The following is a 26262-nucleotide window of genomic DNA, read 5'->3' as shown; positions in this document are numbered from 1 at the left end:
AGAAAAGAATGCATTTTTCCATGCATCATTTTCAACACTTATTCTAACAAAGTAACTTCTCTACAACAAGAAAGTACTTTTCCTTCTTCTCTGTGCTTCATTTTCTTTGTAGCTCAGAGAAAAGCTCATATTTGTTCCATAAATCAAGTAGCACTATGAGAATAGACTCCAAAAGCAAGGGAAAGGAAAGATGTCAAACCATCATGGAGCAAATTAATGCTCCACTCTTCAATGGACAACCTTTGATTCCAGAGAGAAAGTGAAGTATGACCAGAAGTTTCTCTACTGAGCAGATGAAGGGTGAAATCCTTTTTGACATTATCCTGCTGTGAGATTTTAAGCATGAGATTAGATTTGCTGTTTTCTACATACTGCTTAGTATGCAAAATGTGTTTCTGATTATCCAGCCTGTATGTGTCATTCATGCTTTTCATGCACCAGTGAATTCCAAAGGTTAACTACACTATTTCATGGAAAGTGGCAAAAGATTATGATTTTACTGTGGGATCTGGAAAGAAGATTAAATTAGGACAAAAAAAAGTCCCAAAACATCTGGAATAGTGTCAGCCAGTTTAATAATGATCAGTCTCCTTTGTGAGAAGCTGTTAGTGAACAGGTGTGGTAGAAGCAACATCTCTAAGGCACATAGAAAACCACCTGATGGAAGAAATAAAATGTTCTTTATCCACTGCTGTTAGGTTTTTTTGGCTGGGCTCAGGATGGGGTGAAAATATTTAGAACATGTAGCTGAATTTCAGATAGCTCTAGTACCCATGGTAATCAATATAGGGATGTGCAATTAAAAGAAAGGAAAACACAGGAGAACATGGGGCAAATTAATGAAGAGAAGGATAAAGAGAAGGGCCCTCTTGTTATGTCAGAGATAAGAGATGAAAGCTGCAGTGAGCACAAGAGATCAAGAAAAAGTGAAAATGAACAAGTACATTGGTATGTCCTCCTCCCCAAGACTTGTTCTCCTCAGAGCCATGTGTAGCACACCTGAACATACCAAGCAGCAAGGTGGCTTCTGGCTTTGCCACATCCCTTCCAGGGAAACACAAGCTCCACTACAGATCTGACCAGACTGAAAAAAGGTACGTGATATGAAGCTTTAACTCCATAAACTCATTTGACATTTTAGACACTCTTAGGCTCTCTTCTTCCAGCTAATCCCCCTCAAAATCCTCTGCCAAAAGCAATGGTACTACAGGACACATTGAAACACAAAACATGTCAGTGTGGCAGCTGTCATCTTGTCAAACACACTGGTGATTGAACAGTAGACTTCAAAAGCTGAAACCATAAGTTTATACAGCACACATGGAAGCTGCATGATGCAAAAGGGAGCTAACATGTCACCTAACAAACACGATGAAGAGGTTATTTAGTTGTGCTAGTCTAAACAAATCCCAACATATATAATTTGAAGAAATTATAGCAACAGAACTGGTAGGACATCAGAGGTAAAGTAATTCTTGCCTTAGGTACTGAACTGGCTTTTTTAAGAACTACCGTACACTGTTAAAGACCAGCCAGTTTCAGCCTCAAGAATGCCTGCCTTTTAAAAGTGACCCATATATATGACTAAGAATGTCTTGGAAGATTCCAAAGAAAAAGTTGTCCTATAAATACAAATTACTGAAAGTGCTTCCTGTTCAAGAAGAAGCCTCACTCATGACTGGAACACAGATAATTCTGTGGTAGCTGCACAGGGCACACAGGGAGGCTGACCCATGCTGAAGCATATGAGAGGAGCAATGTGGTCAAGGAAGTTCAATGGCTTGCTCAAATTGAATAAAAGGAGGTGGCAGAAGAACCAAGACAATAAGGAATATTATTTTCCTATTGAAACTTGTGAATCTTAACTGGTGGTATGAAACGGAAATACACAAACAGAGACAAAAAACACGAACAGGATGCAACAATGTCACCCCTTTGTAGCAGTATTGGGGCATCTTAGCCAGGACAGTGCTCTCTGCTGACCTACATCTCATATTCTGTTGTTCTCAGGGCTTTCTTCCTCTAAATATTCTTTGATTTAGTCCTGAAATCAAACTGCCAGCTTCTAAGAAAACAGCTGCCACATTGTAATCTCTGCCTCTGAAAGCAAAGCCGCAACAAAAGACAGGCATTAACAGAAATCTCTCATATGACCTTTAAAAGACAAGATTCATATGTGGGAATGGAATAACATTTCTTTTAACATTCATATTCCCATCATGCATGTAGTCCCTCTGCCCTTCATGATGAAATACAGAGATGTCCAGCAAATCAACACACAGCAAGACTTTTCAGACAAAAAGCCTGCAATCGTTTATTAAAAACATTTTCAAACATCATGAGGCAGCAAGGACTATTTGGGACTTCTTCCCTTAAAAACATTAAGACTGCACCCAAAGTCACTTCAGATGGAAAGAAACTAGGGAGATGTAAATAAGGACTGAACAACCTTAGAGGTTTTTCTCTCCTTAGAGAATGGCAGACAGGTGTGACTTTCACTGACGACTGTAAGAATAGGCACCAGCAGGCAGCGAGACAGATCTGAAGCCTTGAGGATTGTTATAATTCCAAAAATAAGGAGAAAAAACCCAACAACAAATGTAACAGCTTTACAGTTGCCACATTCTCACACTTTTTACTAATCCTAAATATCTTGGCAAAAAGAACACTTTCCTCTTCAGCAGTTTCTTTGGTACTGAACAAGACCATTTGGAAAGGTACAGGCACAGTTTCCCAAGATCAAGTTCTTCCAAAGGCAGAATGAGGACCACCACTGACCTTATCACCCATTTTTTTTAGGTCTCTTTCCAATTCTGACTCCTGTTTGGAGGACTTCAGAAGAGAAAGGGAATTTGCCTTCTGGAAAATGAAGCAATCTCCACATTCAGGCAGCAGCTGTACCACACTGGCAGTGTACCACACTGGCATACAGACAAAGTGAGTGCCATGTTACATGTTTTGGGAGCAGCACTGATGTTACACAACCTCAGCAATACAACACGAAACCAAAGAACTACACTGGGTACGTGAGAAAGAAACACCACGGCTCTAATGGGACAGCCTTCTGGGAAAGCCTCATGGCTCTGTTCCTGAGACACACAAAGAGAAGAGGATAATTGGGTGGTTCTCTGAAGGAGGAGGGCTAGTAGAGATCACATGCCAGCTAAAGAGCCAATGGGTTGCAATAATTTTAAACAAGAGTTATAAAAAAAATCACTGCTATTAAAGATAATATAATATGCATAATGAATAATGCATCAAATATAAATAGAATAGACTTTTTCATAATTCTCAAATGCATTATTTTCCTTGAACCTTACAAACAACTCTACAGAAAAGGGACACTTCTTTTGGTAGGTTGACTCTGCCACAAACGGGCAAAGACACAAGTTCTCACACACTGTGCTCATTTCCACAAGGAACAAAGTGGTTAATAGACACTGTTAAGAAAAAAGGGAGGAAGACAGGATAAAAACAGCCTACAGCTACCCACCAATGCTGTGAGATGGGAGCTGACATGGAGTGAGCTCCTGTGAGAGGACACAAAATTCTCACAAACTGGAGTATTATTGTGGGAGCACGGAAGAAGTGCCGGGACATAAGAACTCCCAGCCAGCCAGAACACTGAGAAACAAGCAAGGGATCAGATCTGATTGGATGGTCAATTTGGTACTCAAAGTTCCCTCTCACATGATACGTTCAATCCTAAGAAGGAACAGTCTTGACAAATGGCAAGGCTTCATCATGATGTAACCTGCAATCTTGACACAGTAGGGAAAGATGATCAAGGAGTCATTTCACTTTGTGAAATTCTTGAAGGATCAGTTTGTGACATATATCTTGTTTAAGCAAACATAAAAACTTCACAGAAAAAGCCATCTTCCTCTATTGACTGGTAGCCAACACAGCAGACTGGTACTTAGTGATTCTAGACATAATGGTGATTTATCATTTAATCCAGAAAGCAAAACCTTGGAGTTTTGGATGGTAAGTATCCCAAGTGCTTTGGGAATTGAAGCCATATGCATTTTACTGAGTCAGTGATGCTGATGTCAATAGTCTTTTAACTAATGGGAGCTTACAGGAACAGCAAATTATTTAAAAAGAAATCACTACTCTTTACATGCTTCAAAAAGTAACTCATCCCACTTAGTACTAAACTGTCTGGAAAAGAGAAACTGAAGAGAAATGTTTTCCAGGCAAAGAGTGCTTTCACTGGAGGCCTACCTCATCAAAAACTAACTCCTCTTTCGGTCCAGTCTTTACCCTTCAGCTCCTTGTACCTTCCATTTCCCATCTCTATTTGTTCTTTAAATATTTCTGTGGATCTGCGCACAGAAGTGCAAAGGCTGCTCTGAAGCACAAATGAACTGAGTGCTCAGAACATCTTCCAAAGCATTTTAAGGCTACTGTAATGCTAATAAACCACTCTGAGAAAACTACTACTAGGTAGTAGTCCATCCCCTAGTATCATCCTTTCCCATTCCTGAAGATACCAACTCATAGGGGATGAAGCATATAAGAAAAGAGCAGCTAAGCCACTCACAAAAACTGTCAATCCTTAAGCTGCATTTGGTAGACAAAAGTGTGGTGAAGAATACTTCAATGGCAGCAAACAAATGAAATGGACAGTAAGGTAAACAAGTGGATGCAGAGAGTGCAACACAGAAGTGCGAAGAGAGTGGTGGAGAGAGGAACCTCTCTGAAATCAATTATACCTTCACATCCACGCTCAATCTGCCCACTGCGGTGCAGAGCATCGTTGATAAGGTCAGGCAGACGCCCATTCAAGTCCACAGATGCCAGACAGCCCTGAAATCCATCACGTGAGGCCACAAGCTTCGGGAGGTTGCTATACATGCCTTGAGCTAGGCCAGCAATGTAGAGATCACCTACAGCAGAGAGGGGTAAACATACGAGAGGAGGGACGTCACACATCTTCTAGAGCCACTTTTCTTGCCACCAAACGTGAATAAAGCAAAGTGAATACGTGTTCAGAGAAAGTTAAAAACAGAGCAATGTATTGTGCAAGAAGTCACTTCTGTTTCCTTTACTACAAAAAACCCAAAACAAACTAAACAATCAACCTAAACAAAATGAACCAAAAAAAAACCCCAAACAAAAAAACCATCATAAAATCCCCTAAATAATTCCAGTTCTCATTGCTACCTAACCAGGAAAAAACTGAAAAATGAGAGTTTCTGAAAAAGCAAAATATGACAAACTATTCAGCTACAAAAAGTTGTCAAACAAAAAAGAGGAAAATTAATTTGAAAGCCAAAATGTGCAAATGTGCTCTATAATGTATGGTTACTCCAAGTTTTCTCTTATTCACTAGTTCAGCCCTGCAAGAAGAAAGGGGGAACCTGTCAGTCCTGTAGAGTTTACCTTTAAGATCCAGATTTTTGGCGCCGTTGATAACCTGAGTGACCACCTTAGTGTCCACTTTTAAGGTGTGTGTGTTGCTGTTATCTCTGGTAATGACGACATTGTGCCATTGGTTGTCATTCAGGGGACGATCACTGTTGCCTTTGATAACATTAGGTCCATTTCCAAGGTCAAACACGTAGTGTATATACCTGTAAATACAGCAAGAACTGGTTAACATTCTGGAAGAACTCCAGCATTACTGAACCTTATTCTAGTCAGAGCTGATAAATTAACTTTAAAAAGTCATGAAGGGAAATATGTCTGCGTTAGAAGGTTTGAATAGGCCAAAATATTAGCCACTGCCTTAGAAAAATATAGTTGTTTCCTTTCCACCAAAGTGTAAGGATTAGTATTTTGAGATGATAACATTTCAAATAATCAGATTCTAACCATAAAACATTCCTCTTTTTCACAAAGTTCTCTCAGATCCACAAAAACACTGTCTGTGCATATAATTTTTTTAATTGTTATAATTGATAAATTTACTGGGGAGCAACACTAGATATGCTTATTTGGGGCACATATTCCCCAGATTAATTCTGAGTTTTGAATAACTCCCATAAGAAGTTAATTGGGAAACTCACTTGAAATATTGTACTAAAATTCTCATGAGATCCTAGACTTATTCAAACAGCTGAAAAACAATTAGTAAAGCTTTTGGCAAAAATAGAGACCTTAACAAAGACTGAAGTCATGGGAGTGTTACCCTGAATTATTTATATAGTTCAAACACAGAAATCCACCTGAGGATGGAAGAAAAATATTCTACTTAGGAAAAAAAAAAAAAAAGATAACAAAATTCATCTCTCAACAGACCACCAGGAGCTCATGACCGTTGCTTTTTTTATTATTCAATGTCCCAGTTACAGAAGTATTTTCAAAGACAAAAATGAAAACAGATTGAACTGAAATAAACAGGACTAGTAAGCTGTGGAAAACATGTCTACCATAACTAAATCATAAGAGATCAAAATTTGTTCAGCTAACAAAGTATTTTTCTTTAACAAGCTATTGGTCTTCTGAAAAGAATATAGCAGCTCAAAAGCAAGCTGAGCTCGCTTTTCATCAAGCATCACCAGCAGAAGTACAAATTCAGCAAGCCCATATGCTTTTTCTTTTTCCTTTGCTGGAGATGGCAGAAACACAAGTATTACAATGGAAAAATAAAAAAAAAAAGGGAGATGGAGTGGGGAAGAAGAGACATACAGAGTCCTCAGAACATCTCAGCTGTGCTAATCTGCAAGGTTGACAGGACAAAACATTAGTCTATGTCCAAACAACTTAAAATACTAATACTGTAAAAATGTCCCTCCCACAACCACAGGAGGAAGTCAGTGATAAAATCAGGAGGCTTTAGCTTCAGTGTTTTTGTTTAAATGCTTTGTTTTACAGCTCAGCAAACAGAGAAAACATGAGTATCAGGTGAATTGCTCTTCATGCAAGCATTTTAAGCTCACCTATAAGTAAGTTTATCTATAAATAAGCTGGTAGGAAATAACAGAAACCACTCACCCCTTGACTAGCTCAACTGCGATAAAGTCATTGCCATCACCACTGTTAAAGAGGATGAAACCATCAGCTGAGGTGGTCTTGAACTGAAAGAAGAGGTGCATGGATGTATAAGCCTGCAAGGTGGCCAAGCTCAGGTAGCTGCTCTTAGTCTTGAATGTCACAGGGTCAGCTATAATGTTGCGGAGACCAAAGCGTGCCTTCAGCTCGCAATAGTCAATGTCGCCGTTCTTGCACAGGTCGATGTAGAGCATCCCGTTGAACATGAGGCTCTGGAGATGGCCAATGAAGCTGGAGGGGATGACAGAGATGTACCGTTTCTCTGTCATGATCCCCGTCTCAATGTTGTGGAACTCCAAGCGGGTATGATCACCAACCATTGTGCCTGGAGGACAAACAAGGAGGAATATTGGGGATCAGCAGCAGGTTCTATGGAGCCGTTCACACTCTGGTTTCCAGACTAATAGCAGAACTAAATCCTATCTGATCATTGTTCAGTAGCTTGTGTAAGAAAGGATGTTTAGAATCTTGCTGAGGAGGCTTGGTGGAGATGTGTGAGTCTAGCAGTTGCCAAAACCTGGCAGAAAAGACAGGCCCCTAAAGGGCCATGGGCAGCAAACTGTACTTTTCCCTGTGCTTCACAGATTTCACTGTCTGTGAAGGAGACCAGGCATTTCCCTTAAAGCCTACAGTGATCAATTTGATGCAGCAGACCATCTGCCAAACAACTCGAACACTTCTGAAACAACTTTTCCAAGTGCCTTTCCTGAAAGCACTTGATAAACATAGATGAATATAAATAGAGCAGTGAGAGAAGTGAGAACAGTCATAAAATTGCTGATATTTATTCCTTTGTTCTTTCCTGGTGCCTGATGTTATTCATCTTCTTTTAAGAGCATGGCAGGAGGGAAACACACAAAAATGCAACAGGTAAAAAGCTCTCCAGATATATTTAAATCATCAACCTACCACCTGGGCTATTTACCACATCATGACAAGATTTTAACCTCTTAAAATATCCAAGCTATTCAGTATACCAAATACTACTGTCAGGCCTCTCCTACAGCATATGTAAATGTTTCACTAAGTGTGCTAGGCAGCAGTGCAGACACAGAACCCATACAGTCAGATGAAATACAACAGTATGCTATAAAGACAAGTTGGGCAACATCAGAACAAAAACCCTTTCAGCCAATCTTATTTAGCCCGCCATAGCTCTCCATTAAGGTAGTTTTTACTATTTTGTCACATGTGCAAAGTATTTTTTCTACATGGGCCTTGGTCCATTTAGTAAACAGGAATGAATGGAATAGTAAGAATTAAATTGTTTTCCTATCATTCACTGTTCAACCACTATTCAAATTCTGCTACATATGAGGCCATTATTTTTTTCTGGCATGAAATTTTCTGCAGTTCTGCATTGTGTTTATGCAGTGTGGTGTTGGCAGCAGAGTGGCTGCAGGTCAGCCCTAGTGAGGAGAGGCCGGGCTCTGCCTGATGCGGCCTGTTCCAAATGGCTCCAACCCGCTCTCCACAGGGCACGGCTGAGCCCCTCGGCCAAGATGGTGGTGCACAGGGGAAAACATGTAAAAAAGAACATAATTCTACCCACAATAAACAAAGGGAAAAAAAAACTAAACAACTCAAACCCCTATGAACACCAAGGACTGCAAAGAGGCAGGGGGCATTCCAGGTACCAGAGTGGAAATTCTCCAGCATCCACAGAGAAGATCATAATAGTGCAGACAACTCCATGCAACTCATGGAGGACTCCTGTGCTAGAGCAGGTGAATATTTCCTGAAGGAACTGCAGCTCCTGGAGAGCCTACACTGGAGCAGGTTTCCCTGAAAGCCTCTGGAGACCACCCATGCTGGAGCACTACACAAAGGACTGCATTCTATGGGAAGGACCCACACTGGAGCAGGACAGACGTGTGAGGAGGAAGGAGCGTCAGAGAGCTGTTCCAGGCTGACTACAGCCACCATTCTCCAAACCCCTTCTCTGCCTAGTGGGGGCAGGTGGGAGAGGCAGGAAGGAAAAAATCCAATAAAAGAGTGTGGCTGACACTGTTCTACTTTCTTGTCTTTGTTTCTCACCACTCTATTTATAATTGGCAGCAAATTAAATTAATTTTCTCCAAGTCAAGTGTGTTTTTTCCATGATTATAATCACTGCACAGTCCTCTCCTTTAGAAGGTTTTCCAAAGGAAACAGTCACACTACCCGTTGGTCCTTCTCACAACGGTTTAATATGCCGGTCAAATTTACCTGGTTTAAAAACCAGAGGGAACAAGGATATTCACACTAGTTTTGTTAAAATTCACAGCTGGATGAAGACCTGAATAAATATTTCCAGTGTGCTATAGACAGACAAAATTTGCCAGCATTATCTGACTTGGCTGCATCTGCTGGTCAGCAAGCATATATGCACAACTCTCTGATATCTGTTAGTCCATTGGTACCTAGGAACCATACCAACCACCATAGCTGAACCCAGAACAAATTCCCCCAATTCCCCTAGGTCATATCAACTGGGGCTTTCTCATATTCTGTGCTCTCTCCTGAAGTTTCCTAGCATTTCTCACCTTAAGAGTTTCCAGGCATTAAAAGACAAAAAAATCAAACAGCCAACCAAAAAGCAGTAGTTCTTTCAAGACTTTTCCTACTAATTGTGATTTATTTTTTTCTGTTGGGGATAGAACTTTTGAAGACACATGGATGATACACCCTGACTGGTAGTGTATAGAGAGTCAGATTAAATGAACTGATGGTCATTTTCTTGCTTAGAGACTCTGGAAACACTGAAATATTCCTAACCCGCCTCTCATGTTCATGTGCAAACTGCAGTTTTTCAGTTTATACTTTGTCCAGTTGCAAACAAATTTTATTCAAAGACAGCCAACAAGCACAGTTGTTAATAGAAAAAAAAAAAAATCAGCTATCTACTTCAAATAAAAAGAAAAAATATTACATAAACCAATTCACCTTTTTCACTTGCTCCAAATTTTACCAGTGGATCTAAATATAAATGCAATTATACAGAGACCATGGAAAACTTCAGTCCAAGCAGTCACAGCTGATCAAACTTAGAAGCAGCTGAAGGCAGTCACAAATTTCTGACTATTTAAAAATTCAAGTGTCAGCACCAATGCAAATGTTTTAAAATCCTGGAACATCTCTTTACCAGAAATAATATTTAGTTTGAAAAATAGAAGTTTCCAGAAATTGAAATAGTACATGGGGAAATTTGTTTAGACAACTTTCTCATATCCAATACTGTGATTCTTAGAGGCTTAGTGTTTCAGTGTCAGTGCTACAAAATTTTTGATTTTTCCAAACCAGAAGTGTATTTTCTTAAAATTAGAAAAGTCACTTAAAATATTGTCCTGCTTCTTTACTTCAAAAAAAAAATTAGAATAATAATATTAAGAGATGTCAGTTCTCAAAGGCAAGAAAACTCCTTCTTTCTGTTCTTCTACACTTAAAAAAATATAAGGCAATTGTGGCCTGAGAAGGAGAGAAAAGCCAAGACTGGGAAATCTGGGACAGGGAGCCCAAATATAGAGGGCATTAAAAATGGAGTGAGGGAGTCTGGAGGAGGTGAGCCCAGAATCTTAGAAAAGGTGAAAAATGAAAAAGCTGGGGCTGGCTTAATAAAAAAGAAATAGTGTTAGAAGCAGTGCTATAGAAAGTCAGGAGTAATTCAGCAAAAAGCTGGAAATGACATCGCAATACACGATCAGAATCAGGACAGAGATGTAATTTCCTAGGAAATCATGGAGTGCAATATAGTATTTTCTGATCTCATTAGCTATCAGCCCCAACTGCAGAGTTCACCTCTAGTTCCCCCACTGTGCTCTACAGAGTACTGTACCTACTACAGCAATCAGAAGCTCCCTAGTTCAAGTGGTAGCAGAAAAAAATTCCAGCCTCCACTGTGGTATTTGGGTGCTAGGAAGATGTCATAGAGAGGAATATATCTGCTGTATTTGTGTCTCATTTACCACTTATGTTCTGAGGTCTGTTCTGAGGTCAGGAGGAATGTGGGACATGTGTTTTGTGATTAAACAGTAAAATGCTGTCCAGAATTGGATTCTATCTCTGCCTTAGAAGTCCTACAGAAAACCAAGCCAGACACTTGTTTACAAATTTTTCATAGGTGGTCATTAATTGTCTACATCGAATTCCCCAAGTGGCAGGGCTGAACTAATTTACAGGATATAATTTCCAGACATGCTGTATCTTTCTGATGCAAATGACTAAAAATACATGGCAAATTGGTACCAAATGCATCCAACTTTAATCTGGTGCCTTGTTCCCAAGCCTGTAAAATGGGGAAAAGATGCCCACTCACTTCACATAACATAGTAATAAATCTAGTTAAAGCTTCTTAATTCTGTATAAACATATTGATGAGTAGCCTACAACAAACAAACATAGAAAAAAAAATAAATTAAAAAAACCCCAGCAGGTCTAAATTTAGAGGAAAATTCAGCTGGTGTGCATTGTTCCAAACAAGCAGTAAGAAGACAGAAATCAAATAGGGTGTTTATTTTTATTTGGGGCCCAATTTAGACTTTTGATCTATGCCTAAGACAGCAAGAATCCTGTGGAAAAATCTATGTGACCACACCACTGAAGACTGTTATCTGCCCAAGGAAGTGGAATGCAGATTGCACAGAAAATCTTAACTCTGGCTTTTCTGACTTCTGACTTTGCCATGATGGCATTCTTTAAACAGATATTTTTAGCTGTAATGCATCTTTAATTATGTAATTCATATACATGTACATATGCGTATCCTATTTTAGTATAGGATTGTATCATTATTATTTATAAACTCAGTTTTGTGAAAAAGAGACTTCAAAAACAGATGGCTTTTGGAGATCGATTCGGTAATGCAGAGAGTGCCACCTCGTGGTGCTTCCTAAAAAAGCATATCCAGAAGAATTGTTCTCAAATTTAGAAATAATCAGGATGAAGTTTTTGTTGGCATGTGTCACTAACTCAAAAAGTTCCCTCTTAAAGTAAAATTCATTTTTCCTATAAGCTAATTTTGACCAAGTCACCACCAAGGCTGACCTCCTACAAGGAGAGGGAATGATTTTTCTTGCATATGTTTCTTGTTTTCTCTTGCAAAATCAGAGCCAGTATAGAACAGCATATACTTACATCAGAGAGAAAATGTATTTCAAATCATTTTCCTGTAAGCTGATTTCTTTGGGCTTATTTCAGATTTCTGGCTCCTGGCTTTCCAAATAATCTAAATTACCACAATATTTAAAATAATTTGCATTCATACAGAAGAAGACTTTTTTTCAGATATAGGACACAATCTTCTGGCGCTATGTGTGGCAGCCATTACTTCTAGTTGCATTCTGAGTAGAAGCTGCTCAGAAAAGAGGATTTCAGCTTTTGGCAAACCAGCATGGGTGTCAACTAACAATCATACCAGCATCAGTTTTTGCATCTTTTCCCTTTTTTTAATTCTATTATCAGCCTCCAGACTGCTGATGCTTTTCTCAAAAACCCAGTTCCTGAAGTTATGTACAACTATGATAAATTTAGACCTTCAAAAGAAAAGAAAGATAGGTTTCTGGCTCTTGCAGTCATGGAGAAATAGACCTGAAAAGTATCATCTCTACAATTCTGCAAATAAAAAAGGATCAATCTGGAGTACTTTGATAATTTCAATGCAAATCTTAACCTGGACAGACCAGCTTCCCTGACTAACTGATCTTTTCTTTCCTCCCTTCAAGTATATTCCTCTGCAAAAAGAAGGAGGAGCTCAAAAAGCTGTCTAGAAATGCAGAAAATAATTGAAAAGAAAAAAATCAAGGGGGGAAAAAAAAAAAGGGCAAACACACTCTATCGAGTCAGGATCCTCCCTAACCTCTAAACCAAAGTTGAGAACAAACTGCTTTGCTTGCTTTGTCTTCTGGATGGCTCTGAACCATGAGCACAAGAACTTGGGAAATTAAAAAAAAAACCAAAACAACAACAACAACAAAAACCCCAAGAATGCCCAAACTACAAAAAAAGAAAGAAAGAAAAACCAAAAACGAACAGCAGAGACATAAATCCACGCTCTGTAGCACATATACTGCATGAAGGTTTATCATCAAGGAACTGTTTGTGCAGAGGAATGGTCCAGAGCGCCTCGGCCTTGACTCCACAGCACTGGAAACCATCACACTCCATCAGGAATGGAGTTCCTTTATTCCTTTATTCAGTTTACCTCAGAAAGGGCCTGGAGCACAAGAAAGTCCTGCTGAACACCTCGACACCTCGACAGTCTGATATATGTGCAAGCTTATCTATCCCCTAAACCCATATCTTCAGGTTATTATAGTTGTCACCAAAGTTTCTGGTGCTAGCTAAGAAGACTCTCAGACCTGAACATTCATGTTCAACATAATAACACCAAAAAACACCTGAGTGGTAACAGGAAGGGCTGGGGGGAAGATACACAAAAGAACAGGGAGAAGGAGCATATTGACATAGACTAGGAACAGAGATACAAAGACAGTGATCAAAAAATATTGATACATCACACTTACCCTCAGCAACATCATCATCCACGATCAGCTTGAGGCTCTTTCCTCGCCGAACCACACGGACAGTGTGCCACTCATTGTCATTGAGTTTCTGCCCAGCATAAAGAGTTTCAGGTCCCTTGCCTGGGATGGGTGATAGGTGCAACAATTAAAGCCAGACCCACAATTGCTTTAGCACTTTCTCAATGGGAAAAGTCATGAAAATCAACTTGGTGTGATACAGACCAGTAGAGTGTACAGGTATATAAAAACCTGTAATCAAACCTGTACCCTCCCAGCTCAGGGAATCACAAACCCTTCCACTCAGTCAGCTGCCTTCCTCCACAGAGCCCTAAATTCTCTAAGGGTAGATATCTCCCTTATGCTGTGGTAGTAATTTCCAAACATCACATTGTACAGTACACTACAGTAATAGGAAAACAAGTTGATGACTGAAATGTTCTAAAGTGGATCCATTACAGTAGCATTTTGCTCTCCTATGAATCTGGATTTACAACATCCCAAAGATACTTGGGATTATTTTCAAAGTTAAACACACTGGTCTTTCAACACTTCAGTATCAAACACCAGGTTGGTTTCAGTCTCAAAAAAAACCCCCAAAAACTCCACCCAAAAACCAATAAAAAAACCCCAAAGAACTTCATAACCCACCTTTAAAAATAATTTTTAAAAAAATTAAAATCTCATAAAGTAAACCATTCACCAACCTCTCTGATTGCTTTAAGGTTCTTTGGCAAAGCAGACTAAATTTGAGGTGCTTACTTCACCCCTTGAGTTACAGTCAAAAGAGAAAGAGGAGCCATGTCTTCTCCAAAAGGTTATACCACAGTTGCCTCTGCAAACAATGCTCCTGGGAAAACAGCATTAGTGCTACCCATATTTGTCTAGTTTTGCTGCTCACCCATCACAGTTGACAGGCAATTACTTAAAAAATTAATTGTTCAGATTACAGGACCGTAACACCTCGCTCATGTCAAATGGTAAGTTAAATTAAATAGTGGTGTGTGCTAAATTAAAAGCATCTATCCTCATTTCATTACAGTACTAAAAGGGGGGGGGGGGCGGGTTTGATCCAGGTATACCAGAAAATGTAGAATGAGGACAGCCAAACTTGTTTTACACTGGTCTGGATCCACTGCCCAAAGTGGCAAAAGGGGAACCCAAGAAAAAGAGAATGAGACACATTGAACATATTGACAGAGGTGAGATAGGGGCAGTGAGACACTGCTACAGCTCGTTGTACTGCACTGGTAAAACTAATGTCAGATAGTGCATAGCCCACAGGATGCACAGTGCCTAATGAGCAACATTTCTGTAATTGCATCTCACCAAAGAAGGAGCATGGGCAAAGAAGGTTGTGTCTCATTCAGCTACAAGTACATGTGTAGTAGAGGAATTCTTCAGAAGGAGACCAAAGCAAAATAAATATTCTATTATTTTTATTTTAAAAAAACATGCAGTTCATGCTAATAAAAAAAAGATTAACACCTTTTCAAATAAAGACCATTGCCAGCCAATTTTACCATAAACTAAAATGAAAAAAAAATGTTTTCTAGTGATCTGGCATATAAAAGTCATTCTTGGATTAAAAGGATAGGAAGTCATATGTTACAGTAACAGAAAATATCTCCTTAGCAGGGAAACCCATAACTTGTGCTGTCCCTCATCCATGTGCTGAAGTCACATACCACACATGTAAATCCAGCTGAACAAGGCAGATAGATCATGGCCAGAAAGTTTAAGTTCTTTGGCACCAGACAAGCAAAGCTCTAAGAAACCAGTGAAGTTATACTAGATTTACATTAGTAAGTACATTTTATCCTAAAGCAAAATTCACAAAATTATCTCTCTGGATGGACAGAGAAATTATTGTGTACATCAAAACATACAGCATGTTACTATAGTTTTACACAGCTACTTCCCAGGTAGGAAGATGAAGGTCACCTGGACCTGTGTGTTTATATAATGCCATCTGAAAGCAGGGCAAAGTGGGGAGGGGTGGAAAATGCTTTCTAAAAAAACCCAATCTTTTCCACATACCCATCAGAGGCTCTGGAGGGCTCAGCCAAGAGAAATAATCAGGTGTGCTGGAGTCTGCTCAGCTGACAATGCAATGCATTCTATGAAATAGCTCTGTGTTCAGCATGGTTGAGTAACTCAGTTGCTGACCTTCTAGTTCCCATTTTTCAACCCTAGCCTGACAGAACAGATCAGCTAAAACAGTCTGGGGTTTGGCTTTGTCTTGATGCCCACTGTAACACTTTCAAAACAAAACTGTGATAGCAACAGAAGTTATATGAATATATGTTCAGAAAATGTACCTTAACCAATTCACAAACAAATTAATAGAAAGGTGTAGCATTCACATTTTTTCCAAATTAATAAAGTTTTCTAATTAGAAGTAACTGGTTAATAGCGTGGGCTAAAAAATTGAAAATTAAGCACTGCAGATATTAATTATTTTAAGTCCATGTTTTGATCAGTCAGTTTTATATTTGATCTGTAGAAACCAAAAAAAAAAGGTTTAAAACATTTGTTCCCTTACCACCCTCCCTTTAGCAAAAATGGTCATTGGCTTCTTTCAGTAGGGTTACCCAAAAAACACTACATACAAAAATTCAATACATGAGCATGCCTAAGAGCATTAAAATAAGTTTTTCAAGCCAAACATATCTGATCTTAAAAGAAAGCATTAAACAAAATGCTATTTTATTCTATCCAAACTGTTTTATTTTCAAATGCTTTCAAAACATTTATGCAGCAGTGGGTTGACCTGAAAAGCAACAAAATTGTGCCCCCATTTTTCAGCTGAGTGTTCAAATGAATTGTTATTCCTCGTGTAAGCTCTCTTAGAATTCTTAGTTCCAAGAACTGTGTATAGAGGGATTTTCACATCTGGATACCAAAATTCATTTCATTGAGCATGATTACTACATGCACCATTACTACATGGACATTTATGTGTTATCAATTTTTAAACAAGGGCTTGAGGGTTCCTAACCCAACAGCTGCTGATTGGGCCACATGTTCCAGCACCATAATGCTGTCCCTAAGAACAATCTCCTGCCAGGCATTTCTGTGGTCTTGTTTTACAGGTTTAAGGTTTTTCCTCCTTTCAAACTATTTGCATCTACATAATCCTTTAATAAGGAAAACAGACATATGAGGAAGCAAAACAGAATATTAAATGGACAGAGAAAGAAATCTAGAGATTTGGATCTTTCCTTTGCATAACATTCTTTTATGATAAAAGACAAGAAAAGGCAAAGAAGGAATTCTTGTAGTAATGAACAGCACACCTGGAAACACTTTATAATACTTTGGGTCACTGGGCATTAGGTAATTTTGAAAATTTATTTAATTTTTATGCATGAAAAGAGTAAAGGACAACATAACAGGAAACAGAGCAAGGAAGCTTTTATTGTTGCAATAACTTAATGGTTAAGCTGACAGACCATCATTCCTATTGGCACCTCTGACTGTCTTGGTCATTCCATCCCCTTTCCTAATGCTGTCTGAGGTACCGTGTATCGTATGGAATTGATCCTTACATTTCATTTTCCAACTCAAATGAGGCAAACTAGTGAATATTCCTTTTATGCTTTGCAGTGGCAAATACTACTTAATCAGAAGCAAAAATATCTGTCTCTCAGCCATCCCCAAATTTCCCAATGAGTTCAGCTGCAGTTCAGGCATCCTGAGCAAATATTACTCAACTCAGCCACAGTGACTCCTCCTCATTCTCCCATGAATCTGCCAACATCTACTCAAACTTTTATGCATATTGTTCATAAAAAACAATTAGTATATGCTTTCAAACATGAAAGAACTTATCCAATCTGCCCAGAGTGTCCCAAACATTATCTCTGTATCAAAGGTGCACTGCTACTAATTAATAGCTTGGCTCAAAATAAACTATATAAAAATGCCAAGAACACACATGTCAAAGTATAAAAAATCAAAAAGCAGATCATGCCTTCTAAAAATGCCAAGTTGCTTTCCATGTGCTCCCCAAGAACTCGCTTCTTTAGAACAAACAACTGGTCAGAGGGATGCAGTTCTGACAATACCTCTGAAAATGCACTTCTTCTTCACCCTCAGCAGCTAACAGCACACAGAAATTTCCTCTAAGAGATAAAGGAGAAAGACGGCTAATCCTCTTTGCAGTTTCTCACAGCTGGATCAAAAGGTGTGCTTTTAGTTTGGTTCAGGCTGTCATCATCTGATCCATTTATGAGATTAAAATGACCTGCATGAAACCAGGCTATCTTTATCATTGCATAGTTTAGCCAGCATTACAGAAGAAGTGGAACACTGAAGTCTCCAGAGCACCACAAGAGCTGAACAGAAGGGATGTTGCCATATTGATGAGAAAGGACAAGGTTCAGTGCAATTCCCTCAGTGCAATTACAATGATAAACAAATAATTCTACAGTGATACTAATGCTTTCCAAAGACCCTCAGTAATAATAAGATTTTCTCTGCTTTTATATTTTCACTAAAATCCTTAGCTACCATCTCAGATTTTTTGCAGCGGAAAGATGTATTTTTGTGTCTCTTATACAGGGCAACACCCTGTCAGAATGCCATCCCAAGGCAAGGAGAGGCTGGGAGGGGGAAGCTTCTATGCTCCCCCCTTCCCTTTTTTTTTTTTCATTTGTGATGGAGAAGGGGCATTGGCATTTTTTTAACTTACTCTTTTACATAATGACCAGAGAAGTTGTGGTTTGCTGTGTAAAATGTGTACATAGAGATTTGTGCAACACGACAGTGAATCACAAGACCTCAAAAAAAAGGAAGAAATGGGTGTGAGGACAAAGATGCTGGCAATTTTTCACACACCTTTGTGGTTTCTTGGTATGTAGTAAGTTCCTACAAAGCACAGGTCAATTATCAAGACACAAGAATGGCTCAAAAGCAGATCTGGCAGCTGCTCTGAAAATCTTCAGTAATTTTCAGTCTTGGTTAAACATAAACCACTAACATAAATTTTGTTGTTTCAGGCAGCACTAGAATGGACAAAGTGTTTTAGGATGGTCTTTTCCTTGACCAGGATTTGCTGTTCAACACCAGGAGCATTGTTAATTGCTAAGAAACAAGTGGTAACCCCAGACTCTGCAGATTGCAGACATTTATGTAGATATCCCATTTAAACCAACCTATATTCTCATACGCACACACTTGTTTTGCTCATATACAGGCTTTAGAATTCCTCTTTTCAAGAAAATGTTGGCCACCAACAAGGAATAAGCAGTTGCACTCCCCCTACAGATACTCAATATCTTCACTGAGAACCTTACCTGCAGCAGTCCTTCCATTTCCTGAAGGAACGGGATCATGTCCATGTACTACCCAAGTTAAACAAAACATAGCATGCACTTAAGAAACAACTTTTTCTGTGAGGCATGCTAAAAACTTTTATGTTTACAGCTTTACAAAATGGCTTTACTGTGAAAAGTCAATAAAGTTGAGATGATTTACATCAGCCTACCCAGAAGCAAAGTTTAATTATTTACATCCATTCAGCAGAGAAAAGTGCATACACAAAGTCCTTTAAACACCCACAGCCCACAGCATCAATTAGCCTCCTAAGTGCAAGAAAGAATTCCCTGAAACACCCAGACTAATAAAGGGCATAGAATTAGCTCAGCAACTAAGTGAAAAGCAGGAAGACCACCCTACTAGTTCTCTCAAACATATTCCCATCTCCATATAAACCACAAAAAAATAAGTTAAGCTAAGTTTAATTATTTTGTAAACAAATTATTTTAATCTTTAAACCCCTTATTAAAAACAAAACAAAACAAAAATCCCACCAAAACCAAAGCAAACAAAATGCAACTTAGTTCCTAGCTTTTGCTATAAATACATGTATCACCACACTGAATAACTGTTATTTTCACTGCAGACACCCTGGCCAATAACTGTAATAAGGTTTAGCAAAGATTCAGGTAGCATTCAACACTGTTGCACCTTTTCCTAAGGCTCTGAAACAAAACTTAGTGTAGAAATTCATTTGCATGTCTTTCAGGTGACGTGACTATAACTTGTGGTTACAAACAGGGCGGTGATTTGATTGCATACATCGTACAGGTCACACATGGCACAAACTGCATTTATCTGGAGGTTTTTCCATCAAAGTGAGTGGGTTATGCTCCTTGTTTACTTCAATTTCACTGCTGCTGAATTTTAATGCCTTAGACACCATATAACTATGGTGTATCTAGAGCAGAATAATTTTTAACAGGAAAACGTTCGTGTAATTGAAATTTAATCCCCTCAAAAGGGTTTAAATGGGAAATTGCAATTTAAATGAAAGGATATTTCAGTTCATCCAAAAATAATTTTATTCTGATTTAGAAAACATCTAAAATATTTCAACTTCAAGCTAAGTGAAAGAAAATCCACTGTTTAAAAATAAAATTAAGCATTCTTATTATCTATTCAAGATATTATTAATTTTTAATGGTAACAATTGATTTCAAATTTTTATTGAGTGAGCTTTTTCCACTTACAAGGAAAAGGATTTTATATTCACAACCAGTGAGGAGGTCAAAAAAGGACACAGAAGTATGTAAAATAACCTCAATTATTCATGCTTTAAAAATTAAGATTTACAAGAGTTTAATTAAATTAACTTCAAAGTGATTTCAGTCACGCTGGCTCTATGTTTGTTTTCAGATAAGGCTGTCATATGAACCACTTCACATCTGCCAAACGCCTTAAACTGCTGTTCCTAACAGATCAGGGCAGCAACAGCTTCAGCATAGGTATAAAGAGCTCAGAAGCTGCTATATTGTGACTCATCTGCGATTTGCCTGAGGAATTATTTGTACACACTGGATTTTCACCGAGCAAAGCTCCAGACTACTCCTGGTGTAAGTTAAGCAGCCAGGCAACCACAGGAGCAGCGTCTACCGCAGGGAGGACCACTAGAGGGAAACCACAGTCACTGAAGCTGCTGCTTAGACAGCCTGACATGAGTGAAAAAAGGAGTTACAGTACTCAGTGTTGCTTTCCAGAGTTTCTCCTGCTGATTTATTTCGCTTGGAAGATGGCTCCACCCCAGAAATTAATAAATAACTCTAGAACTTCAACCCAGCTTTGCCTCCATAATAACAACTACCCATTGGTTTCAGGTATACTTGTTTAATGGGTGTAATTTGCCTCCTAAGAAATGAGTATATGCAGAAATCATAAATACACAGAACCTCATGAAGTTTACCATAAGAGAGAATTTTAAAGTAACCATTACAGCAACAATTATATACTATAGACTTTAGTACACCACAACAGTAATAAAGAGGAAAAGAGATTCTATTTAAAGGAAGTGTTACATTTTATTAGTTTCCCAGTGATGCAGTAAAAGCAAAGCAAGATGCAGGACTGACAAATCTAGAGACTTAATTCTTCTTTTTTTTTTCTTGTGTAGATGCAGTAATAGAGATACCAAACCCAAACAGCTTTACACTGCCCTCTTTGATGCACCTTACTTGAAGCATAGACAGACTATGCTACCAACAGTAAGACCACTAAAGTTTCTCTCCCTGTTTAGTTTCAAATCTCTCCATAAACACTGCAAAACAAGTGGGTTAATCATGATGGTAGTGAGAAGAATATGCTGGCGATGAAGCTGAGACAACTGGAGTGAGCCATATGCATTATACAGACACACACACAGCAGCAATGAGATAATCTAACTGCCTGGATGAGATTCAAACCACTTAGAGGGGAAAAAATTATGAAACAAATGTATGAGGCTTTAAACCAAGAATCGACCCCTCTCCCTCACACCCCTTCTCAAAGACCTTTGCTTTTGCTATGTTACTAAGTAACAGGAAGGAGCAGGCTGGAAAAGCTTGTATGATGATCCCATTTAGTGAGTGTTCTCATGCTCTAATTGCTGCTATTACTTCATTGAAAGGATTATTTGAATTTTGGAATTATATGATTCTTAATGTGTGTGGGGGGTGTGCCTTTTAAAAGTATTATATTAGCAACTTCTCATCTAAATCTGCAAAGCAAGATCAGAAAGATGGATAAATCGTACAGTACATAGAAATACAGCACCCTATGGTAATTGCACATGTGTCCTTCAGAAAAGGCCACTTTTTATCAACAGGACAGCATCTTTGTCCCTCTCTTTCAGAACACAGAAAATAATACCAAAGGAAGGGTGTCCTCTTCTCAAAGGCACATTTGGCAGCTGAACAGGTGAGTCAGGAAAAAAAAAACAACTCCTTGAAGCTCCAGTCCCATATATTGCATTAAAGATTTTTGTTTGTTTGTTTTTAACACGCTTTAGAACACACTGCACAGTCCTCACCAACAGCACGGCATTAGAACAGAAGACAGTCCTGGTACCAACACTTCTTTATCCAGATATGAAGGGCAAAGAACATCATCATCACATGTTCAAAGAACCTAAATTTTCCTCTCCATTTAAGTACCTTTCCCTGTGGCACCTGGGTGCCTGAGGTGTTAAAAATGCACACAGAGTTACACCTTTACTGTTGCTAGCAGTATGACATGAACTACCTTCAGCCTCCCTCTAAGAGCATAACAGTATCACAGAAATTATGTCTAACTGATTACAAAGCCAGCAGGATTCTGCAGGGGGTACAAAACACTGCATATTCCTTCAGATTTAGCTCTCTTTTTACTACCTCCATTCTGAAGAGTACCACTCTTTTTTATGATTTTTAGAGTTTTTTAACTTGCATATTAACCTGTATGTATAAGTCTACTGGGAACCCTGGGTGTATTGGTAGGAGGAACATGAAAATGCACAGAAATCATGTACAGATACAGATAGCAACCAAAATTTGCAAGTGGAGAGCCTTTGCTTTCAGATATTACAGGCAAGCTATGTGTGCATAACTAGTAATGCACACTGGTCCTCCCTGGCTGAAGTGAGAAACTACTGAGAGAAGGATGGTAGGTGGCACTTGGACCTAACATGGAAGAGTCTTTTTATTTCACTTAAGGAGCTGTTGAGGAAGGATCAAATGCTTCTGGAAAGCTGAGGGATCAGTAGTGCAGACTGGAGTGCTTAATGCTAAAGGTATTTAAAAGCTTACCCACCTCAAAGTCCTTCACAAACTTCACTTTGACTGTTCTCCCACTTCTTAAATAGGAATGGTTAGCACAAGATAGTGACCATATAGTAACACAGATGACACTATTGTGACTGAAATTTTTCCTGATATTTAATAGCTAGAGCATTGGTATATATTTTACCTATTTAAGATAAACCACATCTCCAGGTTACACAGCAGAAAACAATTACAATTCAATAAAAACACCTCGTGGGGAAGTTCTACCTATACAAAGAGTAGAGACATAGAAGACTCTCTCCAAATGCCCCCTTATCCTTTCTCTTCTTGAGCTGCAAGTTAAATACTACCTTTTGCTTGCCATTCTCTAAGCTTTTCATTTTCATCTTACTATTTGCAGAATTCCTTCTTTATCCAGGACACCACACCAATGCAACCTCAAAGTTTTAGAAGGCAGAATGTGGACAGAGTTGTGTTGCCAGAAAAAGCTTGGACCCTCTTTTTTAGCTGCAAATAATTTGTTTAATGACATTTAACCCTTCTATTTCCAAAAACCTTTCAGCAGTAGTCACAATGCATACTCCCAAAAGAGCTGGGACCCTGCTAGCAGAAACCCATCTCAGTGATTGCAACAAGATCAGTATCCACTGATTAAAATCTTCCTCATGTGCTCTACAGACACCACCAAGCTCCAGTCTCCTGATAGCACAGGCTGCTTGCTTTCAACCTAGACTGAGAAACCCAGATGAGAAAGACAAGTGGTATGTAGATCTACAGGCAAGAGACTCCTTATTTAGCTTAAGGAGCTATCAAGGAAGGATCACAGGCTTCTGGAAAGCTGAGGGATCAGGCGTGCAGACTGAAGGATAGTTGAGGATTTACAGATAAAGATGACATCTGAGGAAATATCGAGAACTCCTTTGAAATTCAGATTTTAAAAGTCACAGCTTTCATGTCAGCTAAGGAGCATGTAAAGGAAAAAAAAAAAAATGCCCTGGGAGAAGAAGAGGGAATTATAAAGTTAAGCACATAACTTTAAACATATTCGTATCTCTCTGTCCTCAGTGCTCCCAATAACAAACAGTGTAAGATTCAAACTGATGCCATCCCTTTACTCAAGAGGATGCCATACCTCGAGTCACTCCATTTCATATGTATACCTTCATAAAAATCCTCCATGCTTCACACCACATTTACATGTAATCCTAATATTGTTAATATTAGATAGGAGTACACCAGGTAATTAATTGTAAGGAGTCATCCTAAAACAGCAACATACCAGGCGAAGGACAAATGAGAAACAAAGCAGATCTCTTCCCACAGGAAATAGACTTACTCCTGGGAAGGTACCACCAGCATTTGGGGATGTTCTTTTGGTGCCCAACAAAGAGAAATGTTAATGATCACTTTAAAAAGGCCAGAGCCTTGACAGCAACATCAGTGTACAAACCATGAGCTGCACACAAGGAAGGAAAGCGGTGATTTTATAGACCCTGAGTTCAACTGATGCCTGTGCATCTTCATCAGCTATCTTGATTACAATCAAGGATTTTAAATAAATAAAATTAAAAAATCTAGTTGTACTGGGATTACATATTAGTTCAAGTTCTTTCGAAAACAATTTATACACTGACCTCTGGCTAAGTTGTGAAAACTGTAGAATTTGATTGATGGCACAAGCTGGTCACAAACATCTCTCTATAGCATCTCTTTACATTTCCCATGGGAAGTTTAGTGATGAGCATACTTTGTTTTCCACTGCAAGTTTGAAAATACATCCTTTTTTCTGAGAAAAGGTTAATTCGTGTGTTTTCAATTTGTGTGCCTTTTCAAAGACTCCAAAAAAAACCCCAAACCCACAAAATCTCAACACAATCTTTTTCTCCCTTTCTGCTGCCTATTAAAAAAGGAGGTAGCAATTGTTACAGGGATGGGTAGATTTTACACACCTCTCTCCCTATATATTACTCCCCACGATGTCTCTATTTCTAGCTGGTGAACAGATGGTGTGCTGCAATGCTCATCAAACCAATATTTCTCTAATTTCTATCCATGGGAGCACTTTGAGAATCAATCTGTGCATGTTTAGAAAGCATTCAGATTCTATTCTGAACAAATGGTGCAAAACTACTAGCATTTATACAGTCCATACTATCAGCAAACACATTATTTTAATACTATAACAGCAGCAGAACATTTCCAGATTCTCTTTTAAATGTGGATCTTCAGATTCTACCATCAGTGCAAGACAAACACCACAGAAAGTAGAAGAGACCATCAAGTCCTATGGGTCAATCAGTTGAGGAAACTTGATTCCCAGGACAGCACCAGAGTGCTAATACAGGCCATGATATAAATGATTGGCACAAATATACAGCAGAAGAGTTTTAAGCTCTCTATAATACCCACAATTTCAAGAGGAATAAGCACTCCTCTCAAGAAGGGTTTTGGTTGGGGGGAGGTGTTGGGTTTTTTGCTTTGTTTTAAAATGCACAAGGATAAGGCATTTCAAGATGATGTATTAAGAATCACTGCAGAATCAGTCAGGAGAAACAAATGTCATCACTTAGCTCATCACACCCCCAAGAATGTTAATGATGTGGTGACGTAAGTGTTTGATGGAGTATGCAAAGCAATGGCCAAGCCTGGAGAATGAGCATTAGACCTCAGAAGACTCCTGTTTCTAAGTCTTTGAAGTACTGGTTCTTCAGAAGTCAGGTTTTCATAGAAATAAATACTTTTATCTGCAAGTGTCATATTAGCCTGTTCTCACTAAGGTCTTCTAAAATAATGCACTGGGTAACACTCTGTAGGACCACAGGTCAAGCTTGGGGTTGTTTTTTTCTTTTGGTTTGTTTGTTCTGCTTATTTTATTTGTTTAGCCTGTATTGCTAATGGATGCTTTATATTACTGGTTGTAAACTACTACCTCTTACTGGCTTGTGAGACTTTATCAAGTGTAGCATTTCCAACCTGCAGCCTGGGAAAGAGCTGGATGGCTTGTTGGAAACCTGAATTGCTTGAGTGAAAGCAATTGTCCCCAGTCACCAGCCTGGGTTTATCACTCAAAGGTTAAACAACTCCACCTCTGGGCTGAACCCCTGTTTGCTGGGAAGAGGCTCAGGGTTTCCCTCTTGCTTCCTCTTTTATTTACTCTTTTTTTTAAGGAAGAGATGGAAACTAGTTCTACTCTTTTTCATTGCAAAGACTAATTAATGGTATCTCCAACTGACAGCAGTTCAGTTTTAACAAATGCATGTGCATGAATTCAATGGTAGCTTGATTTTCAGAGGTGCTGAAAGGAAGCTATAAAGAACATCAGTCTGGAAAATCAGATGAACTGGTATATAAATTCAAAGTCTCAATAAATGGCAGAGCAATTTTATAGGAAGAGACATATTTATAGATGTGTTGTTTCTCATTCACTTCCAAGTCCAGTTTTAAAAGTTGCTAAACATTTGTTTAATGCAAAGCATGCTCAATAGCAAATTGGTAGCTGAAGTTTTACCTATAAACTAAGCCATTTGTACAAGCCTGCAAGCAACTGGGTCACATTCAATATCTCTTAACATCACTGTTGCAATTTCAAGCAGGTACACAGTGAAAAATATTTCAAATAAAGCTGAGATGAGCTGGAACTAAGGGACTTCTAACTTCTCATTCAACATCACTAGCATTACAAAGCAAAACAGCTTCTTGTTTTATACCAA

The 26262-nt window shown here is 38.7% G+C and overlaps 1 protein-coding gene across 3 annotated transcripts in view; it reads right to left on the bottom strand.

Annotated features, from left to right (window-relative positions):
• The window catches only part of NRXN3 (neurexin 3), a 972437-nt gene that overhangs the window by 525142 nt on the left and 421033 nt on the right, over positions 1–26262 (bottom strand). For all 3 annotated transcript variants that reach the window (XM_086893498.1, XM_086893497.1, XM_086893499.1), the window contains 4 exons: positions 13500–13619; positions 6943–7324; positions 5389–5579; positions 4719–4892 (listed from right to left, as the gene is read on the bottom strand). In XM_086893498.1, the coding sequence (XP_086749624.1) occupies positions 4719–4892; positions 5389–5579; positions 6943–7324; positions 13500–13619 (867 nt within the window). The remainder of the gene's footprint in view (positions 1–4718; positions 4893–5388; positions 5580–6942; positions 7325–13499; positions 13620–26262) is intronic.

The sequence above is a fragment of the Cyanistes caeruleus genome, chromosome 6 (genome assembly GCF_971803275.1).
Source record: "Cyanistes caeruleus chromosome 6, bCyaCae1.hap1.1, whole genome shotgun sequence".
Taxonomy (NCBI): domain Eukaryota; kingdom Metazoa; phylum Chordata; class Aves; order Passeriformes; family Paridae; genus Cyanistes; species Cyanistes caeruleus.
Note: the sequence above shows the minus strand (reverse complement) of the source record. Positions and strands in the feature narration are given on the sequence as shown.